Raw genomic sequence first — 26,158 nt, forward strand, 5'->3', positions numbered from 1 at the left:
AACCTGTTTGTAGCAGTCAATATTAAAAGTATTTACGATAAGAATCGTTTTAGCAAAACGAAGTAATCTATGTCTGAGAGGATCACTAATGATTCTTTGATCTAAGAAATACCTCAATTCAATTAATCCCTTGCCACGAACTAGAATGTAGACATACTTTATGTTCTTGTTGGAAATATACATTACATTGCCTGTGAATGGTGAGTTTGGAACTGAGTAAGTATTGATAACATGGGTATGGTTCTTTATGTATGTGGATAAAGGGATAACAAAGGGTGACAGAATTTTATGGAGATAAAAATTTTGTTTTATAAGGGAATTACTCGTACAAACAGATCGATAGTACAGCTAGGATTTTTTTTCTTATAAATTTTTAGAAACAACTTAGACAATGGTAGCACTTAGATGTTCAACAGTTAAATTTACCGTACTAGTGCAGTCAATTTCTTGACATGTATCATGCCTTGATTGTAGTTGAAACCAATTCATTGAATCTAGCAATGGAATCATCGTTAGACATGTGTAGTAAGTTGTGTCTTGACTTTTATAATAATAGTTATGCCTTACAATGATATTCTTGTCTTTGTCAGTAGGTTTAACAATAATACCAGTTATCTGCCAAAAGGCATTTAAAGCTAATTGTTTTACACCAAAAATACCTGAACAATTAAGTTTGCAACTGAAGTTACTTCAATGATGTAATTTGTTCACTTTATAATAAAGTAGTTAAGAGTTGTGAGCATAATAACAGGTGGAGTCCAGCAGGAATGTTTGTCAAAATATTGTGGAGACGAGTTCACCTTCAACCTTTAGCTTTCCCTTTAGTAGAAACAAACTTAAATTATTGGGGAAATTATCAAATCACCAGGTACTGTTAGAGCTTAATAAAAAAAGTATACGTCCAAGGTTGTTTATTCCACAGCAAAATTGGATTAGCAAAACAAGATACAACCCTGAAAAACATCTCAAAACAGATCTCTGACAAACTAAGCACAATGAAACACAAATAGAATTCTAAATGAATAGTGGTTAAAATCTTTAAGAAACTTCATATCTTTTCTCTTAGCAGAGCATAACCACATCACGTGTCATTCTTTCATTGCTTTCATTGGCTGTAACATACGGACATCACCTACTTGATCAGCACTACAATCATTGACTCTTTCAACAGGAATACGCAATATGCCTCTGAACAAAGTACATATTATCTGCTATGAAGAACATAAGCACAAAGAATAGAACAATCTGAACAATTTTTATGCCATTTGTTTATGCTAAAACGTAACATAAATTAAATGATAAATTAAAAATTTCTATATTTCTAAAGATGATGAAAACATATGATATGACTACACAGTCTTGACCTCAATCCAATAATTAAAATGAAACATAAAACGAATAACCCATAAACTTGCACTATGGTTAAAAGCATGTTGATCTTATTTTGTTCCTAAAGACATGTACACACCACACTAATGGTACAACCCTTTAAAAAAGAAAAACAACTCAATTATAAGAGAGGCAAATCTTCACTTACAGTTTAAAAGTAATACATTACAAAATAATTAACGCACTCAAAATAAAAACACTTTAGTTATTGTCAGAAATACAATCATAACATGAGGAAGAAGCGTAAAGGTTTGGTTTGAATTTCGGGAAAAGTTACATGAGGATTATCTGCGCTAGCCATCTCTAATTCAGCAGGCTTGAGACATAAAAGACAACTCTGATTAAATACCCTGTATCAGTAAATGGTATTTGTCAAAATACAGTAAAATCACATTAACTTCAAAAATAAAACTGTTTACAGAAAGAAAGCCCTTCAAAATAGAAGATAATTAACACAACCCTTTAACATAAATACATGAAAAGCCTTTCGTCATAGAAATGCAATATTGAAGTGCACACTCACAAAGATATAATACCTTTTAAGGAAGAAAAGTTTATAAAAACATTTTAAGTTAAAGAAAATATAGCCTTTTATAAATGAATACAATATGCAATAAAGTAAATTAAAATTCCTTCAGTCAATAATATTATCAAATTACACTATATGAAAATTAACATGTAATAATGAAACTAAACAACGATTAAATTAAATAAATAAAAGCAGGCATCAAATATTTTACTCACCGAAATAAAGTTATGAGAAATAAAAATTTAACGTTAAATAAAAACCAGACTCTTTATGAAAAAGAGAGAATACTAAAAACTAATCATCTGATTCTCATACACATGTTGTACATAGAATATACATACATTTGTGTATGAAAAAACGGCTTGTTTGGGTTAAGAAAATATTTTACGTAGAGGAACGAATTTTGTCAACCCAAACGAGCCGTTTTTACATATATATTTTTCTCTACAAGTGCGTTTTCTCTACCTCACTGATACATACATTTATGTATGAAAAAGGAAAAATATACACACTAAATATATATATATATATATGAAAAAAATTTATACCATTCTATTTTATGCACACGTGCGTCAAAAAGGAAGGGCATATCATTAAAAAAACTTAATTATTAAAAATACATATAAAAATGACGAAAACACCTATTAGATCACCTATTTACACATAATCATGAGTGTGAAAGACAGAAGACACTGAAAAACTGAAATACAAAATACATACAAAAGTAAAATACTGAAAATATACAATAAAATCATTAGAATAGACAAAAACAATATTCCGTTCAAACTGTAATAAATTAAGAAACCATATAAAATGTACAATCAAACGAACATCAGTTGAGGTTTTGAACCTTACCAGCATTATCCTTAAGGCAGATTGTTATAGTGTTATGATAAAACTACACTCACATTTTGCACTCCCTTCTTATGTCTACAAAGTTTATTTTAGTTATACTTATTTTTCTCAGGTATTGATTTCTATTAACTTAAAAACATAACAAATTGTTATTTATTAGTGATAATCAATACCGTATAACCAGGTTTTGTTTCTTACTGACTGTACTTTTCCCTCCAAAGCCCTCTCTCTCATTTTCCCGGTCTTCTCTCTTTCCATTTATTGAGCTTCTGTTTTTCATATTCCTTTCTCAAACCCATCCTGAAATTACCCTTTCTTTCTGACCTTTCACTTATTTCCCGTACATCAGATTAAAATGTTTCATAACCGTAGATAATCTTGTAGTCTCTATACTAACTAATGACTTAGAATGTTTTAATCCTATAATTCGTTAGAGCCTCACCAAAGGCTTTCTGCTTTTTCACTTATTTCAACTTTTCAATCAGTGTCCTAAACCTAACTTCATAACACATCTCTATCTTTTCCTGAATACATTCAGTAAAGTTAGTTTATTCAGTCTCGACTGTACTTCTTCCTAATATCGATGTTATCCTAGACTATTAATATTCTAGCGTATCTTTACACTGTTCTTTAGTTTGTTTTACCATTCACAGTGTTATGTCAAACTCTGATAATTTTACTCTCTTTACATATACCACATTACAGTTCATAGTTTTTGTTTGGATATTTTACAAACTTTCATTGTAGCATTTCAAAAGAAACAATCTTTTACATATATTTATCACGACGACATTAAAAAGTTCCCAGTCTTTTATATCCATATATACATATATCAATACATACATATATCAATATATACATCTGTCAATATATACGTATCTCAATATATACATATATACATATATCAATATACACATATATCAACATATACAATTAATTGAAAAATACCCTCCATTCCTTCATTCCACCTTTACTGTTCAGGGTTTGAATCAGTAAATTAATAATTTTCTTACTATTTTATTTATTTGCATAACAAGATATTCACACCTGCCATTTCTAACTCGATAAGAATGGATCTTTGCCCTAAATCTAAATGCGATATATATTAGTTTTAGTCTGAAGAAAGCCATACGTGGATATTCAAAACAGCTACTTGCTAGTCTATAATCCAGTTAAAATTAAGCTCCTCTAGTAACAAATCTAATGCAGCAGTTTACTGTTTTCCATTCTTCACTTGGTGTAGCTAGGGTTAGGGTCCATGTCCATTACTAACGCTTTACCTAAAACTCTTTATACAAGTCTGTATATCTCCAAACATATCTGGCCAAAAGTAGATTTTACTGATCCTATCTTTCTTTTTAACCAACATTGCATTATACCTTTACTCTAATACTCTCAACATTTCCAGAGTACCATTTGTTCCTTATTATTTATTGCATAATTCCCATTTCTATTATAGTTCAACACTTCTTCCCACTTGTAATAATTTCACATAAGTTTAATTACTCCAGATTCCTCTAATAGTATCACTGTGACATTTATTCAAACACTCATGCTCTAACTACCAATAAATTACTTGTTCTAAGTCTTTATTTAAGTTAAGAATTTATTATTTCTATTATTTGCTTGATGCTTTATTTCTTCGCTAACTCTTACCCTTACTTCAAAACTTTCTCTAATATCATTTGTTGTATCACTATCTTGACTACCACACCATTATAATTTCTTCTTCAAAATCTGAACATTTCACTGTTACCTTAGCTACTGGTATAACATACTAAGTTCCTTCTGCTGTAGTGCGAAACCCAATTAATTTTTAATATATCATCAGCGAATTGCTTATCTTTTACTAACCGTTTTCTATTCATTTTTCCAACAATCAGACCCCTTACTGCATTTACAGTTCCCCATTTTATCATCACTTCTAAATATTTGTTTGAACTTTCCTTTCTGCCTTCAATACATTATATTCTCCCTTCTTTTCTAAGTTTCCATGTTTTGCTGCAGAATTTAGCAATATGCTAAAAACGATCATAAAAATTTTGGCAGAGGTTTGTAATTTCTCTTCTTACAAAATCACTCTGTACGAAAGTTCCCCTTACAATTATTGGGGAATGCTGCTCTGTTATTGTTTGTGTGTGGTAACTACTTCTACTAGCCTGATTTTCACCTACGTCTAAAACACTATATTTCCCACTTATTCACCGACTAATGTTACTGCTTCACATTTATTTGCTAGTTTCGTTTCTTCTAGCCCTATTTCTAAATGTGTTGTTCTTGCAACCTCAAATCTACATACAGTATTGTCAGCACCTCCAGTTCAGTTAGATCCTTCAATCCATTTAATTAATTATTTGAACTTCCTGTAACAAAACGCAAGACTTAACTCATAAACTTCTAAAATAGACGATTTTACAAAATCACTTTAACTCGTCTGCACTTTCAAATTATACCTATATATAACATTTCATTTCAGTGTTATTGTAGGCTGCTAGTACATTTCTAAATAATGAAGGAAGAAGTTTCCTCGCCATAAGTTGTGTCTGCCATTCATCTTTTTTCGATATTTTTTCAATAACACAGAAAAATACATTCAATGTCACTTTCACAAATTTTAGATAGCTGCATATAGGTGCTTTATTCATGCATGCCAGTCCTGTCACCAGAACTACTCTCATTATCAGCTCAGATTCTCGTTCTGCTTATTCCCATCTTCAAACTCTCTTTTATTCCCATCTTCCAACTCTCCTTTATTCCCAAGCATTTATTCTCAACCTTCAAGTGTTTGTTTCTAACTGTCTTAACAAGTTCTAAATTACTATCAGGAAAGCTTGTGGAGACACCGCTTACAGTTCTCATATTTTAACTGAGAACAAGGTTAAAAAATGTTATCTACTGTGACTTCCGTCTCAACTAAAAGTTCACATATCTCATTTTTTTCCAGCAGTTACTACATGTTATTTTTAATTATCCATATTTATTTTTCAACTGATTGTAGTGTTGTAAGTCTACAGACATACCGCTGTAGAGTTGGGGGATAATAAGGATTTATTATACTGATATTCAAGATCATAATCATTACACACAGAGCATATTATTTTTCTAAAGTAATTGGGGAAAACCAATCACCATGTTAATTATACAAAAACATACTCTTTAACCTTTATGTCATTTGTCTAGTAATTAATTTTTGCCACACTTAAAAATAATAAACGAATGACTTACTGATTATCCATACATTTTCTTTTAAAATTTCACAAAACATTGAAAGTAACTCATAGACCCATATGATTTCGAACGTGTGTTAAAGATGATCACGCGGTCACACCCGTACACTTATACTGCGAGTGAAGATGATGACCCTATTGTATCAATATGTCATCAATAGAAAGAAGAGTCTGTCACTATTTTAGCAGATTGTCACATACTACTCTTTGACCAATTAGATTAGTAACACTTTTAATAGCATAAGGTACCATTTTTAATAGATTATTCTACTTAAGTTTTTAAGTTTAACTCATACTAAACAAATATAATTAATAAAACTTCGCGGTTATCTTTCTGTTTCACTGACAGCTATTAAATAAGTTCCGTTTGATCAGTAACACTTCATTCAAACATTGACACTGCTCTGTTCTTAAGTGGTTGTCACGTGGTAAGGTTGTTCTTGTGTCTAATAATTGTTGTATATAGTTGTTTTATCACATTATTAGCCACACAGAAATATCACCACAGTACCAAAAATTTGTTGACGATCATAATTGTAAAACGACCTCTAGTTATAAATCAAGTAATTATTTTTTGACTGTTTCAAAACACGTAATTTTGAAACTGTTGCCGTAATACGAGTTATCTTTCATTCACACTTTAATAATTGTGTAAAAATTATCAGAATTTTGAGATTTCCTTATGTGAAACTCACTTTTCATCATAGACTAATATAGTATCTTTAGTAAATGTATGTAAAATCTCAAAATTACGTATCATACATATAGGGGTATTTGTTAACAAAACTTCAAAATAAACCAGGATACTATTTATGAACACTTCTTAGTTTATAAATAAATGTGAAGCTTAATCTTTCATGGTTAAATTACATAACATAAAAATTTGTTTCTAACAAACGTCTATTTGACATAGAAAACTTAAGTTTTATCCTAATCCGATATAAAAGTATTAATATATGTATGTGCAAATCAAATATTTAACAAGCATGCTAAAATATTTGCGAACAAAACTTGAAGACATACTAATATATGTTTTTTAAGAATACATCTTAGTTTATAAAATACTGATACAAGCCTTAATGTAATAATAACTGCCATATATACTTGTTCAAGTAGATTGCCATAAATGAGGGAAAAGTAACCGAAGTTTATTTTAGAAACTATACGAAACATTTCTTAAATTTGAAAACTAAACTTCTGTCCCCCGGTCGTGCTGACCTTCACATAGCACCACCCTACAGCATAAAACTGGTGTTATTTTCAGTGTATGTAAATAAGTACTTGTAAAGTATCACACACACATGGGTTTACTGTCTATCATTACAGAATAAACTTTGCAACTAAAGCAAACTGAATGTCCACAATATGTTAACTCCGAGAATGGTTTTGTATCAAGACAAACCTCTATGTTCTTACGCTTTTCATATTATTACAGAAAGCTAAGAATACATTTACAATACTTAATGGTACAATAGGAAATTATTTTCTCTTCCTAGGCTACTGCTTTCTGTTTTTGATCTAGAACTCACGCGTTTGTCGTTTAAATATAACAAACAAAGTCATATACATAGTCTAACTTCTTGAAGGTGTAATCATTTAGGCATGTAAAGAAATTGTCCATCTTGCAATTCGAACAATTTTTATGTGACGTACAAATTCCTCTGACTGTTTAATAATCTTTTATCTTCATAAATAACACAATATATATGGATTACCAAGATTAATTATCTTTCATACAAGTTAGTATATAATCTTTGTTATACTTCTGTTGTCTACGATATTTAATAAAGTTCAATGTAGTAACAGGAATAAGCCATATCACATTGTTCTCCTTAATTTACAGTTGTACAAGTTTTTATTAATGTAAGAAAGATGGCTAGAAGAGAAATGAGACACTTTTACAATATTTTCATGATCACAAATATATTTCGACAGTAAAATAGAGTACTTATTGTCGATACAGTGTTGTTTCTGCTGGTTAAAATACAAAGGTAGGGACTGATTGTATGGAGCCATCCTTAAAGTCTCATGCTAAGTAAAAGTAGCAAATACCGAGATAATCGGAACTTCCCCAGATCTACAAAATAATAAATCTAAACATACCATGAATTTCTTAAGACCAACATGTAAGTCTACGGTGAATGAGGATCTAATGTCAAGTACTTCAGTTCATGGGTTGTTTGGGGTAGAAATATCTCATCTAAAGCTTTAATACAATTAATAACTGTCATACCATATTAACTGATCCTTTGATATACTTCCCGCATGTATCATAGAATGAAAACTTCAAAGTTTTTTTGTGTTTTAACTGTATGGTATCATTTAAACTTTGATTGAGTAATCTATATAAAACGTTTTATTATTTGAAATATTTCTATATTAGTAGACTAATTGGTTAAAAAAAAGGGTAATATGTGACGATCCCTTAAAATAGTGACATCCCTTCTTTCTAACAGGCCCAGCATGACCAGATGGTTAAGGTAGTAGACTAATTCGCGGGTTTGAATCCCCGTCACTCCAAACATAATCGCTTTTTCAGCCGTAGGGGCGTTAGAATGTTTCGGCCAGTCCCACTAATTGTTGGTAAAAGAGTAGCAGAAGAGTTGGAGGTGGGTATAGTTGCCTTCCCTCTAGTCTTACACTGCAAAATTAGAGACTGCTAGCGCAAATAGCTCTTGTGTAGCTTTGAGCGAAATTCAAAACAAATCAAACCAAATTCTTTCTAACTATTGATGACCTGTTCAAACAATGAAGTTATCATCTTCAACTCGTAGCACAAGTGAGCATATGTGCCCTTGTGATCATCGATGGCATAATTCGAGACCACGTTTATGAGATAGTTTGAATGCTTTGAGAAGTTATAACAAAATTGTAGGAATAATCAGTAAATCATTCATTTATTATTTTTAATTGCAGGAAAATGAACTACCAGATAAATCACAAAAGGTGTAAGTATACATTTTTTGTCTAGATTATTGGACAAAGCAAAACAATAAAGTTCTTAAAATTAACTATTATTAACTCTAATGTATGATTCACTTACTAACAAATACAGTTGCGAAATTTATATGATTTTCAATTATATGATTTTCGAAAAATAGTATGTCAGCATGGTGTTCCTCAAGATAAATTTAGACAGACTGTATGTTATGTATGTAGTTCTTATGATATTGGTTGTCAGTCTAATAAATCCTAAAGGAACTGTTTAGACAAACAAAACCATTGTATTGTCTTTGATTTAAAATAAAGATATCGCTGCTGCTAGTTAAATCAAAACTGGCCATTATAAGCAACTTGAAATATTTGTTTGGAAACACGATATAATAGTTAGTTTATAATGAAATCTCACATATCCATCTAATATAATTTCAAGTTGTGACCATTTATTGTACGTTTGACACTATATTATAATTAATAAGTGATTTCCGTAAATACATTGTAAGTGTGTGTTTTCTTATAGCAAAGCCACGTCGGGCGCTCTGCTGTGTCCATCGGGAGAATCGAACCTCTGATTTTAGCGTTGTAAATCCGAAGACTTACCCCTGTCCCAGCGGGTGACAAATATAATGTCAGCTCACATGCTTAAATAGAATATAACTTTTATTTTTATTCTACGTAGACTGATTTTACTAAGTTTTCTTATAACACAGAAATATCCCAATAATTCTAAACTGACTTGTATAAACGTTAACCAAATATATTTAAGTTTTGTAAATATCAAAAGTTATTATGCTGTGAGATAAAATTAGCGTTTCTTCAGTCAGTTTTTGTATAACTGCAAGCTAGTTGGAAAGTTAACATGAGTATCCTCTTTGTTAAACAGAATATTAAAAGAGATTGGAAAGTGGTTGATGGTTATGTTAGGGTAAACTGTAAAGTTCCAGGGGAATAAAGTAGAAAGGGGTATGGATTACAGCAAGGTTGAGGACCGTTAATCTTTGTGGTGTTATGTTTGAATATATACATTTACCGTTTCAAAAGCGTGATATTTAATTAGTGTCACACATTTGTGTAGAATTCAAGTTTAGTTTTATTCTATGTAGATTTACTTTATTAACTAAAAACAGAAGTAATACAAATATTGTACACTAACTTGTATGAAAGTTAATTTAATGCATTCGTATTTCCGGATATTATGCCTTCAGATAAAGTCTGTCTGAGCTGTAAGATAGACGATGCTGTATTTATTTACAGTCTCAAATGATTGCATCTTCAAGTTAAGACTATGTATCTAGACTTTGCATGTTAAATTTAAACAACAAATATGCAAGCTTTAGATCTAAACTTAGTAAAATGGACATAACAATTTATTTAGATTGTAAACATACTGAATTTATAAACCATAAAAGTCAAGACATACGTTATATTTTATCATAAGAAACTTGAAAGACAATGAAATAGAATTTCTAGATTGATTGTCCATTTTGTATAAACGATCAAAATACTTGATGTTCTGCGTATGTTTTTCATCTATTTATATTTAATAGATGTATTTACACCATCACATTTAATTATTCCCTGAGGTATGAGTATGTGTGACACTTTACAAGTCTTGATTTGAATATTGAAAATCACTTTCAAACCATATGTGCATGGATGATTGTTTTAAAATGTTTTTTTTACAATTTCTAAAATAAAGAAAACTCGGATTATTTTTGTGAACATTAATTAGAGTTTAGTATTAATGGATGTTTTGTTACAAACACTGAATTGTTATCAAAGCTTTAGTTACTTAGTTCATGGACTAACTTTGTAGTGTTGCAAAATATATTTGTTCATTCTAGATATATGATTTTCTATGTGATTGACTTCACATTTAACTTTTTAGTTTACACTACATTCTAAAGCAGTGCAAGTTACATTATTACGTTAAAACTGCTCTTTTATCATTCTTAATCTTGAAAGCATCATGCTTAGTAATTTGGTTTGTTACGAGTTACTAACGTCAGTTTGTCCAAAGTGCTGTCACAATCCTTTCTTCTTATGCGTAAAGTAATGTTAAAAAGACACCACCTCATTAGCCCTGTGTCTGACCTTTGTAATTATTAAAAGTCTGTGCCCAAATTATTTGCAAATAAGAGCAATCAGTAAGTTGTTCATTTTATATATTTAGTTGTAGGGCGATATTGGTTCTGTATCATTTATGAAACATTAAGTGTCCCACAGAATATTGTCTGAAAGAAGCTATGTACAGTTTAGAAATCTTTTCCTTACTTTCACAAGAGTTGGATGCGTTTGGAGGTGTTCAATGAAATATAGAGAATGCAAGGATAAGTATTAAATCACTCATTTATTATTCTTATTACAGATAATGAATTTTAACATGATTAAATACAGACGTTGATGACTTGTGTACAGTTCTAAAGGCATTCGTTAAAATAATGGTTTTGAAACATGGAAATTTCGTATGACGTGTAAAATGTTTTGTCAAAAGTAAGAAAAGTATTATTACATAATAAATGTTTTATTAACGATTTTGTAGTGTAAAGTACGTGTTTTATTTATTGCATAATATAGCCCTCTTTAGGTCAACTTAAATTGAGTAAGATATGTTCCTTTCAGGGTTATAAATGTATTAAGTTAGTACAGAAAATCTTTAATCACTTGACTGAGTACCTTCTCATTATTATATTGTCCTTCTTGCACTAATTAATTATACATGAATGAATGTTCAGCATCTTTTTTTTATGATGATTTACTTATAAATTATTTAATTAATTAGTGTTAAGCATCATTTTTAGGATGAATTAATTATAAGCGATTTAGTGTTTAATTGTAAACAAGATAACACATTGTTGAGCGATATCTGCCTAGAAATACGTTGTCTACTTTGTGGTACTATTATATACTCTTCAAAAAAAGAAACGCAAAAGGCAAAATATGAGACAAATTGTTAACAAGTTTATTCCGGGTAGTTCTGTATCACATGTGTGAAACTTTGAACATTCACTGCTGAACATCCAAAGTCTGCAAAGGCGAAGTCCACGCTCACTAGGTGAAGTTTAACGTCACTCAACTTCAATAACGAGTATGCCCCCGTGAGCATCAATAACTGCTTGGCATCTCCTGCCCATGGAAGCGATGAGATGACGAATCACATCCTGTGGAATGGCTGTCCACTCAGCCTGCAAAGCTGCTGCAAGCTGAGGTAGAGTCTGCGGTTGAGGTTGTCGCCGTCGCAGACGTCGGTCCAACTCGTCCCAAAGATGTTTGATAAGGTTTAAATCTGGTGATCTGGAGGGCCAGGGAAGAACGTTAATGTTGTGGTGTCTCAAAAGACAATGGTGAGTCGGGCTGTGTGAGGACGGGCGTTGTCATGTTGAAAAACGTCGTTGACGTTCACCATGATGAGTTGCACATGGGGCCTAAGAACCTCGTACACGGTTGCGTACGGTCTGATCGGAAATCCAACGCAACCCTGGTATGGTTGAGGCAGTAGACGTCGCAGTGGTGGTTCTATCCCGAAGGTAACGTAACCGGATGTTGCGATCTTGTGCAGGCGTGGTCACACGAGGTCTGCCAGATCGTGGATGGTCACGAGTTGATCCATGTTGTTGGTAACGATTCCATAGCCTTGTGATGGTGCTTGGATGGACATTCACAGCTTTAGCAACATCTGATCGAGATTCGCCTGCCTCCAACGACCAATGGCGTTGTTGCGTTGTGCTTCAGTCAGTCTTGGCGTAACTGTATTGCGTGTCGGTGGCTTAACACTGAGCTATGGAAACCGAGAACCCGTCACTTTTATAGGGATGTTGCACTTGCAGAACATGCAGATCTCTCAAACAAATTTATTGGACACGCATGCGTTTTGGCGAAAAATCCGATGTTTTCCTCCGTTTTCAAAGTGCACAACTTTTATTGTCATTTTGGTCTGACAATCAGTGCCTTAACACGTGTAACATCACATACTCTAAGCTTGTAACGTTATTACATGTATTTCTCTTTAAAGTAACAAAAATATCCCTTTTGCGTTTCTTGTTTTGAAGAGTATATAATCATCCGTCATGGTCGCCTAGTAACGAGTCATCTGGTGGCAAAAATTTGAAACTACGACACCGTCATCTTTCTTTAGATCAGCTCCTACCCTCTACTTTGGCAGCATCCTTTGGATGCTGAAATAGAGCCCTTAAACAATGGACAATACAATATATAACCAAACAACAATTAATTGAACCACCATTAATTAAAACCAAAACAGGTGAGATATGAACTAAACGTTAAGCTGATACTCTTTCCTAACCTCACTACTTCATCCACTTGACTTTTCTCCTCAGCTTTTGCTAAAGTGATTCAAACTTCAAACTTTTATTTCGTTGTTCAATTTCATTTCCTAATGAATGCATATTTTATTACGATTGAGCAATGCTCACAGTTCTTTTTTCTTTCCTATATTATTCAACCTTACTTAGGTTAATTTACTCCTATCTAAGAATTGACTCATGCCAACGTAAACGTAATAAATTACTGCTTATTACTGATAATCAATAACTCATAAATTTAAAAATAAGTGTTGTTTCATACTGGCAGTGTTTTACTTTTTTCATATGCCTCACATTGAACTCTTGTAATTTATTTTTTCTCATACCCATGCTAAACAAGCTCCTTTCTTTCTGACCTTGCACCCATTTTCCATATACTGGATTATAATATTTCATGATCATAGCAGGCCTTGTGGTCTCCATACTGGCTGAACTTAAAAGTCGACCATTAATCCAAACCTTTTCTAATTATGGAAAATACCGCAATTCCCTAATCCCTTGGGAACTAATCAAAGACCGACACTTTCTCATTTCTCTCAGCTTCAACCAAAACTCTTTACACTTTGCTTCAAAACACAAAAACACTAGTTTTGTAGTTGGTCATTGCAAAGATCTTCAGATTATCATGAATTTTCACATGGGCTTTCAGTGTCAGCTAACATGGCCCACAGGCAATCTTCATATCTTGTTGGTAAAGATGCCTTACTTAGTCCTTTTTTCAGTTTTAAAGAGATCACGGCTCTATATATTTTGGTGGCTATAAACTGTCTCATAGGGGTTAAAACACATATGGCATCATTTCTGGGTGATGATGATCAATCTTTCAGCAGGACATGCCACAGTGCCCTGGATTTCAAGTTTTTAAGTCTCCTTATACAGCATTAATGGTAGCACTGATGAAGGCTGTTCAGCAATTTGTAGACTCAGTTCCTGAGGAGTTGTGACTGTGTAATCATAATGAATTCTTCACTGCAGGAATGTTGGTCTCTTCAGTACTTGCAGGATTTCCTCCATCAGTGGAGGTTAAATACTTCTTGAAATCTTTATGGCCAATTCAACAACAGTTATGATGAGTTCTTCCCTTCATGATAAATCAGTGTGAAACACATCTTCATTCAGTGTGGCTTCTTCAGTTTTGCTACTTCCATCATTAAGAAGGAAATTCTGAAGCTTTATTACAATAACGATAATGTAGAAGCAACACGGAAAGTCATTATGATTAAACTGAGGATATTTTATGTTATCATGAGTAAGATAAAAAGGAAGTCGTTAAAGTTGGCAAAGAATTACGAACAAAATGCAACATGTTTCTGGATACATCTCAAAATCAACAGATGTTATCATGAAAGGACATGAACAAAGAAATTGGGATCCCATTTCTTTACTTTCCTGACAAGTTCCCCACACAGCTTAAAGGGCTCTAATGTCTTTGTTCTACTTAAAAATAGAGAAAATTAACATCTATATAAAATTTTTGCACTTTAAATTGTTAGAAAGTGTCTTACTGACAACTGCTAGCACGTTAACCATTTAGCTAGTTGGTAAAGCACTCATTTGTAGTGCAAGTTGCCTCATGTTCAATACTGCAGATGAAGAAAGCAAAAGAAGTTCTGTGCACACAGTAAATAGCCTATGAATAAAACTGTATTTGCCACAGCTCAAATAAGATTGTTATAATTAACACAGAGATGTCAGACAATAGTGCATAATTATTAAAAATTATAAATAACTCTAAACACAAAACTTAAGACATTATTTTAACAGGATGTAATTAACTTTCTCTGTTTATGTACAATGAAGGTTAAGTATGTTATATTAAACAGTTTTGGAGCATCTTGATGTTGCAGTCCATGTCAGCACATTCAATCGTGCTCTCTCTGAGGACCATAAGTATTCACAATAGGCCTGCAAAGTAATTTCTACTTCAAAAAACTCTGTCATAATATCATGTAAAAAGGCACATTACTGTTCCTTGTTGGCTTTCCTTAATCCATCTAGTCTATAAGGATACTAGTCTAGTGCTTACTTCAACAGTCTGATCATACAAAAATCCATAGATGCTGTGTTTGGGAACATCATCTACGTCTTTATATGGAACAGCATAAACGTCCATTTCGTTCTCCAGTTGGTTGAGGTACATAACAGTTCATTGAATATATCATGAAAGCAGATTTTGTACATGTGACTTGTGCCATTTTTACAGATTACTTCCAATCATGGTGCACTTTACCATCTGGGGCATACAGTTTTTGCCACTGATCTTTATGTCAAAGGACACCACACTTTGCTTATGAAGGTTAGGGTGCAACGTGCTGCAGGTCTCTTTGTGGTCTTGAAAACCAAAGATGACCCATTTTAATTTGTTTTCCAATTATATTAACCAGAGGGATATCTTTGTTTTGAAAATTCTATATCCTCAAGTTAACCAGACATTTACGACCTGTCTGTACTTATGAATATTTTACATACCTTTCCCAAACGAGATCAAATATCAGTGGCATCATACTAGCTGCAAAACAAAGTCAAAATCTAGTTTTATACTCATGTGACTTTTCGATTTTCACATTCAAAATCTTTTTAATACAACAATTTTTTGTACAACTGACAACCAAGTACACAAAGAAAAGAAAGAATGCCACAATAATTAATGTTTCTGGCAAAAAGTTAATTTGGGGGCATTTGGTTCCTTTGACTTAGGCTTGAAAGCATTGAAATATAGTTAAGTCTGAGAAATTATTAAAAAGGAAGGTTTTGAGTGTAGTTTCAAGAATAAATCTTCTTTTTAAGGTGGTTTTTGTTGAAATGTTCTATTAAAGTTTTGAGCAAATTTCTGTGTAATCCCCATTTATGAATCACAATCGTAGTTCCTGATATACGAGTTAACTGAAAATACATTCCAAGTTGTAAGATGAGATGTAGAAAACAATGTTTTTCTTAGCAGCATCAAAAATACATGATCATGATGTAGAAAATAAATGAATATCTATAATATCAGACAACAAACTAATGGAAGTAGCCTTATAAGCAAATGAGTAGCAGCAAATGGAAAAGTACATGTGAAAAGACTGAAGTTTACTGGTTAATATCCAGACATTCTAAGTTAATAGACTTGAAAAATCTATGCTCTAGACAACTGATGATTGTTGAGAAACAATACCATATAGACCAATTAATAAATAGTTATTGTCTGGTGAAAGACAGTCAACATACCAATCAAGATAGAGGAATTGTATGCAAATGTGGGTCAGACGAACTTTTTATGAGTCACAATTATATGAAATAAACGGTATAAAATGCCATTACTATGATCGAAAAAGAGAGCTTTCCAACTGATTATGAAGTAGCCAGAGTCTATGCTACCCAACAATTTCTCAAACAGCAGCAAAATCTTTTACACAGTTTCCTTATAAGTAATTATTGCTATATTTATCTAGTAAATGTATCCCATAAATGATATATCTGAGGAAAGAAGAGTAATAAAAGATAATTATCACACTTTTAGCAAGACTAATAAAAGAAATAAAAAAGTTCTTAAGAGATATAATGGAAGAAGTTTTAACTGAATTGGCTAAACATAACCACGTCTGAATGTATTTCACATGTTAATCTAATCAATAACTTGCTTGTTATGTAAATTGACCTTGTAGAAAGCTTGGTTAATGAACAGTTAATCATTCAGAGCAAAAAATGTAATAATTTTGGATGCATAGTACTTTATTGTCAATTTTGGAACTATTAATATTGATGAATATTTAAATACTTTTAATTAAAGTTTTATATTATTATTAACACTGATCAATCTCTTGAGTGAATTTTTAATTCTGAATATAAACTTTCCTTGAGATGGTGGCTCAGGTGCTTACCCCATGACTACATAATCTGGAAATTAATAAACTTATTTGTAATTTATGTGAAATCAAACCCAATGACAAAACCTAAATAAATGTATGTAGATAAGATTCCAGAAGATAAAAGTAACAATTTGTCAGCTGTATAATATCAAATAATTATTTAGGCACAATGACAATATTATTCACAATCCTAAGCTAATTTATGTTACTATATGACTAGTTAAAAAAAAGTACTCAAAGATCCCACAAATATGCTACATAATGTTGAGTACACACATGAACTCAGTAAGGTAACTATTGCTGTAAAAAGCTTTACAAAAATCAACAGTATGTTAACATTTTTTTAAAACAAATCAAATACTCAAAATGTTCAAGATACTATTTGGAAATAAACATGATTGATTGGTCACAAGGCTTCTTCCTGTAAATCTATTACAAAAAATCATGTGTAATGGTTTAAATTATAACTTGTAAGCCTACAATTTGTTTAATTTTCTTATATCTATACATTATATATTATTTATATACATCTGTATGCACATATAGTCTTAAGACTGAAAAAGTGTATTTGATTTTCATTTCATCATGTCAAGAAAGAATATTAATTCTTGGTTAATCACTGCAATGTAATAAACACATAATAATCATGTATTTTAAATAATTTACATATCAGTGAAAGTTCCTTAGATATGTATGAATTGGGATCAAAATTAATTGATTTTTAAAAATATTGAATGTAATTTTAACATTTAAGATTTAATACCAAGTTAATTCCCAACATGACAACATATCTCATAAGCAGAAATATAAGTCACCTTAAAATTTATATTTTATTAAGAATTACCATTAAGAATTTACTGCTTAAACACAAAGAATTTCACAAGTGATATAAACTGAAGTTCTTACTACAAATATTAACCATTAATAAAAAAATTATAAACATTTAAAACAGTAATATTTTTCTCAAACATGAGTATCTTCACAAAACAAATTTTATAAGAATGGAGCCTTTGTAAAAATGACAAACTGTATTTTTATTAACACTAATATATCAGTGGTATTTTATTATATAGCAATTTCAAAACTAGATAGATAATTTTAAATAAAAATAAAGTGTTTCTTCTAAGTTTAAAATTCTTTTTAAAAGAGAAGTTATCCTTTGTCATTAAACACCTCACAAAAGTTAATGTCTCTTTGTTCTTATACAAGAACAAATCTATATAAAGTTAGCTACAAAGAGCACCCACTACCACCATTTCTTGAGTTACTCTTGTCTGACTAAGCTGTGGGGCTTAACAACTGTTGATCTCATATCACAAATATGAAACACATTTTTGTGACAACAGGATACAAATCATGCAATCTCAGGTTCACAATCTCAGCACATAGTCTATCAGATCATGCCCAGCCCAGAAGTTTGCAAGTTTTTCCTGAAAGAATACTCTTTAGTACTAATTTACATATATGTATATTACAGTGAATCTTCTGAAAAGAAAAAAAAGACAAAGACACTCACTCTTACAACAATAACAATTATACTCAAACTTTATTTTTTTAAATAATATTACACCACCATTTCTCTAAGTCTTGATGACAAGTTTATAACTTAAAATATACTAGTCTTTTTCTAAGGCTGTTTCTCCACATTCAAACCGTACAAAATCCAAAACCTCTGCTCCAGCTTGGAACAACAAATCAGCTACCAACAACTGAGGATCCAAAAGAAACTCTTGTTGAAGCATTCGAGTTTCAGCTTCAGGGTCAGATGATGGTGACTCCCCTTGCTGGCCAATATGTAGAGGATTCATACCAATAATGTGCTGACACAAGTCTCGACCAAGCTGTTCTAGTGGCATCTGTTTTTTGAATAGTGCTGGTTCTGAGGTTTGACAGAGTGCTACTAAAGTCCCATATTTTCCTGTAAGTCAAATGTACTTATATTTGGTTTCAGTTTTATACTAACTGCATTTTTTCAAATAAACATACTCCTTCTTATTTTTTGAACTGAACTAAACACTGGAGAAATAATTTCAAAAATTTCACAAGTTTAAGCTCTTAAAATGCTGTACATCCAATGTTATGTTACCACTAAGATATTTTTTACTATCATTACTATACAATAAATCATGTTGTGAACATAAATGTGAAGAAGGCCTTTTGAATGCATTAATTCAATGCTCTCTACTCATTATTTATTAGTTTACTTTTTTAATGATATTACAACAGCATTTCTCTAAGTCTTGATGAGAAGATTATAACTTAAAATATACTAGTCAAATATACTAGTTGAATTTTGTGCAAAGATACAAAAGGGTTACTTGCATTAACTACTCCTAATTTAGGAGTGACAGTCAATATCATCTACTGTCATCTCTTGGACTGCTTTTTAACCAGCAAATAGTAAGACTGACCATCGTATTATAACAACCTCACAGGTATAAGGGTGAGAATGTTCAGTGATGGGGATTCAAACCCATAACCTGTTGATTGCCTACCCTATAAATCCTAGTCTTATAAACTTCCAGCTTTTATAGTTTCTTACTTTTATTTATAATAACAATAATTAAAAAAATTAGAATATATAATATTTAGCAAAAACAGTTTAAACTATGTTTACCTATTACACCATACCTTCCAACTTTTCACTTAAGAAAATCTGAATCACTGATACTGATACCATCAGTGTGGGTAAGCAAGGTATTGCAGGAGTAGCCAGGAAATTTTCACACCAACAGAAAACTTCTTAAAACTTGTAATGTATTTGATAAAGTTTGAACAATACTAAATATTAAGTTTGGTTTTTTTCTTTAATAAGAGACCCAGCCGATTCAGTTTCTTATTTTGGATTGTTTCATCATTCAAAAGATTTTAATTTAGAAGGCATTTTAACCTTTTCTCACCAGCAGATTTAATTTTGAGAGACTGCAGAACTGATCATTAACTTCCAACATCAAACTTCCCAAGATGTTTAGCCTGCATGTGGAGAGAACAGATTTGTAGTTATGGCTTACATATGGAGAGTAGAATTTGAACTCACTTTTTTTTTCTGTTTTCTGTACACATATCATATTCTTCAAAACCAGTACTTAAGCTGGCAGCCTTGGAGCACCAATAAGATCAGGGTATGCCTCAGCATATTCTTCTCTAAAACACTGCAAATGTTTACCCTCTGTCTACTTACTCAGAAAGATTTCACATTCTTTATCTTCACACTTCATATTTCTCAACTTAGTCACAAGACCATTTTCAAAACCTGAATTATTACAATATATACGGTAATCTATGGTCATAGCCTACAGTTAAAACAGTTTAAAGTTTTGGCAAGATAAAAATGTACACAAGAAGCTTTATTGGATGACAAATTTTGATAAAACAAATCCATTTTATTTGGTTATCATTAAATGCATTCATTATCACAAGGAATTTTAGTATATAAAAATTTCTTTAAATTTCTAGAAGTTAAACACCATTCAACAAAAAGAAATACTGAAAGAGTTATGAAAACTTAAGATTCATTTCACCTCAATAAGAACAGTTGGCAGGTATGCAAAACATAATACCATTCCTTGCCCCAAAAAGTGAACTTCTGAACAACAAATTAAAAGCAATATTCCTGGCTGCAATACTCTTCATTCCTCAGTACAGGAATGAATTAGATACATGAAATTTACATTTGCATGCATGCCTTGTCAAGAAGGGAGGTGTTGATATTTAATATGATGCTAGTACATACTGTAAGAAAATCAAAAATCAAAATGCAGTATTCTATATGAAAGCCAAGTAAAATCAAAGAAATGTGAAGAATGTACAGTGGATCTTTATGAATATCCAGTAACTAAAAACAGGCAGCATTACTATAGGGACCTTTGATTAACTTGACACTCATCTGAAGTGTCCTTGCAATTGATTCACCTGCCAACTGGCTTCCAGTCACAACACTTCATTCGAGTGTCAAGTTAATCAAAGGTCCCTTTGTATCAAACCTTCACTGCATAGTTATTAGATCAGAAAACTTTATCTAAGAAAATCTATGATATGGAAATTCACTAAAGAGTTACCAAACAATCATAAAAGACAACTTTCAAGGACATTCAAGCTAAAAGACCTAATAGTATTTGAAAATAGAAAGTTTATAAATTCAAATTTGCAAATGTCCATTTTATTACAAACCTTGAATGTTTGTCAAAAATGCTGGTATTTATATACAGCTAGTGCGGTATGATTTGATTTTTTCTCAGTGAGTTACAATGAAGAATGTGTCAAAAAGACCTTCATAACCAGGTGTAAGAATATCATTAATATATCTTCAAGCATGACTGATGTGCAAAGCTTCATTATAATCTCTCTTGAAAGATATGTACTTGTAGGAAGATTCAAATCTGCATAAACATAAATCTACAATTTGTGGGCCAAAGTTATCTTCCATTGGAATTCGTTGTACTTGCTTGAAGACATGTTGGCCAAATTGTACAAATGTGTATCTCAAAACATTCATTCCCAACACAACAATGAGTAGATAATTTGATGAAATTAGCTTTGACTAGTGTACCCACTTACCTGAATCAGTTATTTGTCATAAATCAAAATAAATATTTTTGGTGGAGTCTAAATCATCAGAACTGGACTATTCCCAAAGTAAATGTGGTCAGGCAAATTATGCTTCATATTGATTTGGAATGATGGTGGGGGTAAAATTTAGCAAAACCCAATAAAGTCATGGATTAATCTTGCATAATCTCTACTATATGACATGCATGTAAGAGTATAAAGTGCATTTACATGATGCACTCTGAATAGCTGTGTCTCTGTTTATGAATATTTTACCACCCAAATTGACGATAAACAACCTGTAAATGCTCTTACTTTTACTCAAACAAAGACAGTTATATTTAAGAAAATAAAGTAACCACAACCATAAAGCTAAAACTGATTTCTGATTGGTTCAAACATCTACTCTGACCCACACAACATCTGATCAGAATTCCACCAAGAATCTATAAGATGTTTCTTAACAATTATAAGGATAAACAGTTCATTACAATTAATTGTACACACATAGAAACAAAATACTGATTAAGGAGTGGTCAAAAACTGAAGCAGATTCTTGCCAGACAATAGTGGAGTCAATATTATATTTAACTAAGGTTTTAATCAAGGCACAAGGAGTGTGTGTGTTTTTCGTATAGCAAAGCCACAAAGGTATCCGCTCAGCCCACCGAGGGGAATCGAACCCCTGATTTTAGCGTTATAAATCCGGAGACATACAGCTGTACTAGCGGGGGGCAGGCACAAGGAGATTCCAAAAGTTTTTAGGTTGGGGTTTCTAATGTTTTGACAAGTGAATGTACATATATGTATCATCACCCTTCAAAAGAACAATAACAGTAATAACAATAATCATTTCCAGCTGCTCCTTTATTAATCTGAAAAGCATTTAACAATCAGTAAATTTTCTTAAAATATATCTAATTTTCATGTGAATACCTTTAATACATATCATCTGGATTATTTTTAAATAATAGTTTTTACAGGCCAAAATGTTACATGATAATACACTTCTTTAAATTCTGGTACTAAAGTAAATTAATTTAACTAATGAGGTATATTTAAATGTATGCACATACCTATCATGGCAACATCTGCCTGATATATTGGATCAGTGATTGGGTGAGTATAGCCAGCAATTATTGCATCATTTTGACTTTTCATACAAATTGCTCTTTTAACCACAATATTCTCTCCAAGATGACCAATAGTCAAAGCTATAGCATCCAACAAAGATTTTCCAGATGGACTGTGAAATGTTCCTAATTCAGCAGGCAATACATTTAACTGTGAAATACACACCAAATATTTATTATTTGTGTAAATTACATTAGAATGCAGTAAATGCCATTACTCATTTTGAAAGAAAAGCACGTCTGAAGTAAAATATAACATTCACTATACTGTGATATTTGATTAACTTAGTGATTAACTTGATCATTAACCCTTTCACTATGAGCTCGGTATAATATACACAAGTACATTTACATATTTGTGCACATTAAGCATCTGCACTATAACTTTTGATATAGCATATGTATTTTCACATTATTTGGTAGACTTTTCACAAAGAATACATTTTAATCATAACATGAAATCATTTTGCACTCATAAACAAATCTTTAGTAAAATATTTAATTAAAAAATCTTATTTTTGTGTACAAAAAAACTTGTAATTACAGATTACACAAAAATCTCAAATATTATTTGTGTAATCTCTAAACCTTCCTTAATACATTGCAAACATTTGTTCTGAGTAAGAGTTTATATTTTATGTTACTTTCTATACTCTAACTATATGGGGTCTGTTACTTGACCAACCTTGTAACCATTAGGAGAAAAATATAAATTATACTTTTTTACATGCCAGAATGACTACATATTATAACACAAAAATAGAAATGTTTAGTCTAAGTAGCTAAAGTATCATAACGTTATGTATTTATAATATTTTTATTATACTGCCCTTCCAGTCATGCCTATCTGAAATTACATGGCTTGCACTGATGTGCCACACATGCACTCAGATCATGTATCCAGCAATACAAGGCTGACCTTTAGTCTTCCCTGTCTTGGTTGCATTTTAGTGAAGTTGCATTTTGTAATATAGAATCACACTTCAATTATTATACATAATATATGTATATAGAATATTACTATTTAGAAATAAGTTATGAAACATAGAACAACATAGAATATGTTCTTAAAATATAGAACAATAAGTAAAGAACTAAAGCAAACAATTATCTCTTTTTGCTATAACTTCTAAACTCATCTACTGCTGGATATAGGATGCTAAGCCTTTTAAAATTTTGCACATAGAGGATATCAAACAAAAATTTTAGGTTTTATATATACAGCTGAATAATCAAAGAATCATAAATAACTATACTGATACCACAGAATTCCAATATAATTTATTAAGCTTAATACCTAAGATGTACTTAGATTTAGAAAAATATGAAATTTTGAGCAGACTAAAGATACAACTTACCTTCTTGAATTGTTAGTTCTAAAGAATAGGATAGCCTTTTCATATGTTAAGATGGCTGAGAAAACCACAAAGGGAATATTCTAAGCTACTGACTGGTTATTTACATCATATACTGTAGTAAGAGAACATAACAGACCATTTAAAAAAATTGGAAAGAGGTGAACGGGGTTACTGTATTTGATTCATTACACAAGCCATATCTCAGAAGAAGAAAAAAAAAAAGAGGTTCTTATTTTATATTCTAGCTTGATAACATTATTACTTTGAGTTTCTCATTTGTACAGAACTATGGATGTAGTATTTTGATATCACAAACATATCAAAATAATTTTAAACAGTGCTGTATCCAACATACCACGAGACTCACTAAAATCTATATTTAGGTGTTATTTTAATATTCACTTTTAATTTAAGAAATCAACTTATATATAAATATTAAAGTTTGAATTATAATTTACAAATTGATTTCAAACTTACTGACATAAATTCATAAAATAGTAGTTCAATAAAATTTTGAATACAAGTCAACAAATGTGATGACCTGGCCTTTAACCCATTGCAAAAGGGATAATCTATAAGCATTAAATAACTAAATTAAAAAAAATCAATTAATGTTATAAAAATAATCAATTAATTGAAATTAGAATTTCTGATTAGTACTGTTTTCAACTATTCCAACTATTCAACTAACCTAAATATTACTTATTACAGTGTAATAGTGTGCCTCATAGAAGTATGTTAAATAACTAATGAAATGTTAACCCCTCTCAGTTGTGTTTATCTTTAATGTCTAAATAACATTTCACCTACAGATTAACATATTGCTTATTTATTACAAGCTATAACCAGTTTTGCAAGGGTTAAAAAGGGTTTTGCAAGGTTTATCAAGTTTAGCAAAAAAGACAACATAAAATTATATTTTACCTGTCTTGGTGTCAAGTATACATGACTGTACTTATCAACAAAAAGGCATAAAAGAATAGTAGTTGACTTAATCATAATTTTTTGTGCGTGTTTTGGAGCTACTTTCATAATAACTACAAATGAGATTCATAGTTTAAGATATTAAAGTATAACAACAATTAAGCAAAAGCAAGTTTGAGCCTATAATCTTCATCACTGACAAGCATGTAAAGCCAGAAAAATATAACCTATATCAAGTTGTAATTTCTTCAACAAAGTATTAAATAGTTTGATCACTCAATTTAAACCATTCTGAATCTTTTACATATATACCATTAAAGACAGCACACAAGTGCATTTACAAAATATAATTCCTTTGTTCTTATGTAAGAAACCATTAAATAATACAACCTCATAATAAGAAATGTGCCTTCTTCTGAAAAGAAACCTTGATCCCATGTTGTATAATAGGGTCAAAAGGCATTTCACAATCCTTTACACAATTACATTCAAAATTTAATTAATCAACTTTATTATCAATATTTTTCAATAAACATGGCATCAAAATAGTTTATGATTCATATTTTTGTATTGTCAAAGACTGAATTTCTTAATTTCAAAAGGAAATATTTAAATATATTCCCAGTCTTAACTTCTCTGTCACATGGCATTTCTGCACCCCAAATTTTCCCTCATAGATTTTCTCTCTTACCTATTATAAACTTAAAGTGTGTTCAAATAATCAGAAATGCATAGTATAGATATTGATATTCTGTAAAATAAAACTTGAGCCTCTTGCCTTCTTGATTTGCTGAGACATCAATATATACATCTGAAAAATCCATTAATGTAGCATCTCCTATCTTATCCTAGCTTTCAAAGTAGTAAGTAGTAGTGGCCCATAAACATCTCCATTGTATTTATTACCAATAAGAAAATCATTTTTTTCCCTCTGAATATATCTTACAATAGTTATTTCTTTTTGGTCAGCATAGCTGACACTTAGCTTTAAACTTAACCAACTAACATTATTGTTGTTCATCTCTGAATACTGAACAAAATTTTTAAACCTATCTATAGCTTAGTTATAAAATAAGTTATTG

General features: G+C 31.1%; 1 protein-coding gene across 5 annotated transcripts in view; it reads right to left on the reverse strand.

Moving 5' to 3' along the window:
• Window positions 1-18,640: 18,640 nt before the first annotated feature.
• The window catches only part of mEFTs (elongation factor Ts, mitochondrial), a 59,587-nt gene continuing 52,069 nt past the window's right edge, over window positions 18,641-26,158 (reverse strand). For all 5 annotated transcript variants that reach the window (XM_076511489.1, XM_076511485.1, XM_076511486.1 and 2 more), the window contains 2 exons: window positions 22,738-22,945; window positions 18,641-19,031 (listed from right to left, as the gene is read on the reverse strand). In XM_076511489.1, the coding sequence (XP_076367604.1) occupies window positions 18,730-19,031; window positions 22,738-22,945 (510 nt within the window). In that variant the 3' untranslated portion in view covers window positions 18,641-18,729. The remainder of the gene's footprint in view (window positions 19,032-22,737; window positions 22,946-26,158) is intronic.

This window comes from Tachypleus tridentatus, chromosome 7, assembly GCF_004210375.1.
Source record: "Tachypleus tridentatus isolate NWPU-2018 chromosome 7, ASM421037v1, whole genome shotgun sequence".
Classification (NCBI taxonomy): domain Eukaryota; kingdom Metazoa; phylum Arthropoda; class Merostomata; order Xiphosura; family Limulidae; genus Tachypleus; species Tachypleus tridentatus.